Raw genomic sequence first — 3967 nt, forward strand, 5'->3', positions numbered from 1 at the left:
CCTCATCATTGCTGAGGATTATTTCATTGAATGAATACGCCACGATTTCTTCATTCTTTCACCTCTTGATGAACAGCTGGGCTGCTGCCAGTTTTGGGCTGTTGTGAATAAAGCTGCTACAGTTAAGTTTTGTAAAAGACTCTTTCTGGAGAGGTGCTTTCATTTTTCTTACGTAAATACCTTACAGTGAAATTGCTGGTTAAAGACTATATGTATGTTTAACACTGTAAGAAACTACCAGAACCCTTTCCAGAATGATTGTAATATTTTGCAATCCCATGAGCAACATACAGGCCTTCTGAGCATCCCACATCTTCACAAAAGTTTGGGGTTCATTTTAGCCATTTATAGGTATGTCATAATATTATAGCTTTTATTTGCTATTGTCTGGTGACTAAAGATGTTGAATAAATTTTTATATGCATATGTCTTCTTGTGAAGTGTCTGTTCAAACTTGGAAGTGAAGTGAAAGTCACTCAGTCATGTCTGACTCTTTGCAACCCCATGGACTATACAGTCCATGGAATTCTCCAGGCCAGAATACTAGAGTGGGTAGCCTTTGCCTTCTCCAGGGGATCTTCCCAACCCAGGGACTGAACCCAGGTCTCCCTCATTGCAGGCAGATTCTTTACCAGCTGAGCCACAAAGGAAGCCCAAGAATACTAGAGTGGGTAGCCTATCCCTTCTCCAGGGGATCTTCCTGACCCAGGAATCGAGCTGGGGTCTCCTGCATTGGAGGAGGATTCTTTACCAACTGAACTACCAGGGAAGACCCTGCATTATTTATTAGGTGAGTTGTTTTTTTTTTTTTTTTTTTTCATACCAATCTTTGTATTTATTCACGCATTTGGTAAAAACACCACAGTCAGGAGTGAAATCATTACAATGACATAAGTAACTGTACAGACCAAGACCAAGTGAAGAGTCAAATTGCCAAAAAGCAGGTGAGCAACACACAGGTCCTTTACTCAAGTGTACTCACGGCACTTGCCCATACCACCCCTGTCCCAATAGTCACAGGCGCTAAGTTCCAATGCAACCCAGGGACTCGTCCCTGGGGATGAGGAGGGAGACATAACCGATGAAGGGAAGCTGGGGCTGTCTGAGGCACCGATCTGGTCTGCCAACGATGCGGAGATTGCAGGAAGTCAGAGTGGAGCAGGCATTTTCTTGGCACAAACTTAGGCCACAAAAAGGTTAAGGGGCTTAATCTCAGCCTTCGCTCCTCTTTCAGCAACACCAAAGGGTACCAAGTGGGGGTGGGGGAAATCTGGTCATTCATATTCTAATAAGAGGAAGGAGGAGGATCTGAAGCCCTTTCCGATGCTCCTGGTCAGAGTGCAGCATGACAGTTAGCCAGGGCAGGCCGATCCCATCTGATTGTGATTTTATCTGAACAGCCTGGTTTGCCTTAATTTTAGCTCAAAAGAGGACAAAAAGCTTTTCACAGGGTCACATGAATCACAACCCCCTTGATGAGCATTTGGGACCAACTGCATCTGTCTGCTCACACAGCTTGTCTGCAGCTCTGAGAGCTTCCAGGGAGGTGCCCAACCCCCACCCCTCTGCCTTCAGCCTTCTAAGATGGCCAAGTTGCCACATTAAGTCAAACCCAAAGTGTGAAAAATAATGCCCAAATCAAAACAGTGCTGTCTATACAGCCCAGACTATGGAGAAAAAATCCTATTCTATTTCCTAATTCCACCCCCGCTTTTTAACACAAAAGTTAAAAAAAAAAAACACAAAGCTAAACTGGATGTTTTGAGCATCTCCACTGATCCTATCAAAAACACTGATGATAGAGTTACTGTCTGACAGCGTTTAGTTTCCCAGTGTTCTTGGTAAATGGGCTACAGGGGGAGGCGGTAACCCAGATGAACACAGCACATGAATACCGAAGAACTGGCTGACTCAAGGGAAACTGCTTTGCGTGGGGAACGGCAATGGGAGGCAGAGATTGACATCTCTTGGTACAAACTTTATGTCCCTAGAGACAGGGGAAGGTGAGGACAAGGCACTTACGCTGCCAAGCAATAGTTCACACCCCCTCAACACCAGGACTGTGACCTAGAGTGCCTCCAGCCATGACCTGTCATTGAAAACTCAACCGTCCAAGTGGTCCAGTTGGACCTTCAGAACCGAAGGAAACCAACCCAAAGTGCCACAGAACCAAGGCTGAGAACGGAATGTGGGCAGAGAAAGTAAAGGATGTTGTCCCCTCCGGCCTGAGGCGAGGCTGGTTCCAGAGGAGCTCCAGGAACACCAGTTTCAAAACGCTTGGCCCGAGACCATGACAAGGCCCTTCGGATGCCCCCTCCTCCTGTTCCGATAGAGAGCAGCAGGGCCCTGAGAGCGGACACCAGCACTGAATCAGCCTGCGTGGTGGCTACAGCAGAGCCCTGCGAACCCGCCCTGTTCCGCAGCGGAGGGGAGAGATGACGCCGAGACAGGGCTGTACCCGCCTGACCCCACTGCCCCCAGGGCCCGTCAGGCATACTCGATGCGGGCAGGCCCACAGCTGCCCTCGCTCTTGCGCTCAGAAGATGGGGTGGCGGCTTTGGCCTCACTCCCCACTTCCAAAGGCTTAGATGAGATATAGTCCTTCACTTTGATCTCCATGTTCTTGGCTTTCAGAGTGGCCATGTGCAGCTTCTCCAGGAAATCTGGCATGCCACTGGAAACCATCCAACTAACGCAGTAGCGCGGAAACACGGTCTGGGGGTTGTCACTGTATGTCAGCAAGTAGTCAAAGCCGTTCTCATCAAATGACTTGTGTGGACGGATAACCATTTGGGACTCGTATGACCGGACCCTGACGAATTCCGGAGACTCGGGCACACTCGGGTGCTCCACAGCACGTGACACCAACACCATCACGTTGTTCTCCTCATCCACGCTGTACCGCCGAACGTACACATAATCCCGTGAGTACATCGGGTAAGGAAAATGGGTCACCCAGTGAAGAACCTCAGAGCCACTGACCACATCCCTCTCGATCACTTCCAGCTTGATCACCAGGGCGTCCCACTTTTTCCTATATTCTGTATCCAGCTGAACGTTGAAGAACTGCCGCGGTGTCACGTCCGTGTAGGTTCCAAACACTCGGTACTGGTAAAGGTGGGTGCCTGAAATGGGACGCCGCCACAGCTTGAAGTGTTTCTTATCCATCACCATCTCCCATGGCTGCTCTTTGCCTCCTGAATCTTCAATCCCTTCTGTCTGGGATTTTGGTTCTGGGGGGTGGCGCTCAACTCCAGAGCTCCGAAACATACCTGACATTTCCTCCAACCGTTTCATCTCATCAGTGGATCTCTGCAACTCCTCCTCCCGGATCCTCTCCTCGTCCCACACGAACACGCCAGCGAGCGCCGCCATCAAGGCAGAGGCATGGCCCGGGCGTCCGCGCAGCCGGCGCCAGAGGCGACCGAGGAGGACGCGGCCTGAGTTGTTTTTTTATGTAGAAGATAAGTATAGAGATAGAGGTATATTATATATATCCCTATATATCCTTTGTCAGATTTTTGAGTTTTTTCCTCATTTTTTGACTTGTTTAATCATTACAAATGTCTTTTGATGAGCAAATTGTTTTAAATTGCATTTTGATAAAGTCCAATGTTTCAATTTTTTTAAGTAATTTTTAAAAATTTATTTTTAATTGGAGAATAATTGCTTTGCAATATTGTGTTGGTTTAGTCACACAACAGTGTGAATCAGCCCTAAGTATACACATATACCTTCCCTCTTGAACCCCATCCCACCTCTCTTGGTCATCTTAGAGCACTGGGTTGAGCTCCCTGTGCTACATAGCAGCTTCCCACTAGCTGTCTGTTTTACAGATGGTAATGTATATATTTCAATGCTACTCTCTCAGTTCATCCCGTTCTCTCCTTGCATCTGTTTTTTAATGGTTACTGAAATCTGTATCTTAGCTATATGAAAGTGTATCTAGCCCAAGTTCACAAAAATA

The 3967-nt window shown here is 47.5% G+C and overlaps 1 protein-coding gene across 1 annotated transcript; it reads right to left on the reverse strand.

Annotated features, from left to right (window-relative positions):
- Positions 1-795: 795 nt before the first annotated feature.
- Positions 796-3439, reverse strand: LOC139029909 (stAR-related lipid transfer protein 7, mitochondrial). Its single transcript, XM_070451204.1, has one exon. The coding sequence runs from the start codon at positions 3373-3375 to the stop codon at positions 2488-2490; it is 888 nt and encodes a 295-aa protein (XP_070307305.1). The 5' UTR covers positions 3376-3439; the 3' UTR covers positions 796-2487.
- Positions 3440-3967: the final 528 nt, after the last annotated feature.

This window comes from Odocoileus virginianus, chromosome 20, assembly GCF_023699985.2.
Source record: "Odocoileus virginianus isolate 20LAN1187 ecotype Illinois chromosome 20, Ovbor_1.2, whole genome shotgun sequence".
Classification (NCBI taxonomy): Eukaryota; Metazoa; Chordata; class Mammalia; order Artiodactyla; family Cervidae; genus Odocoileus; species Odocoileus virginianus.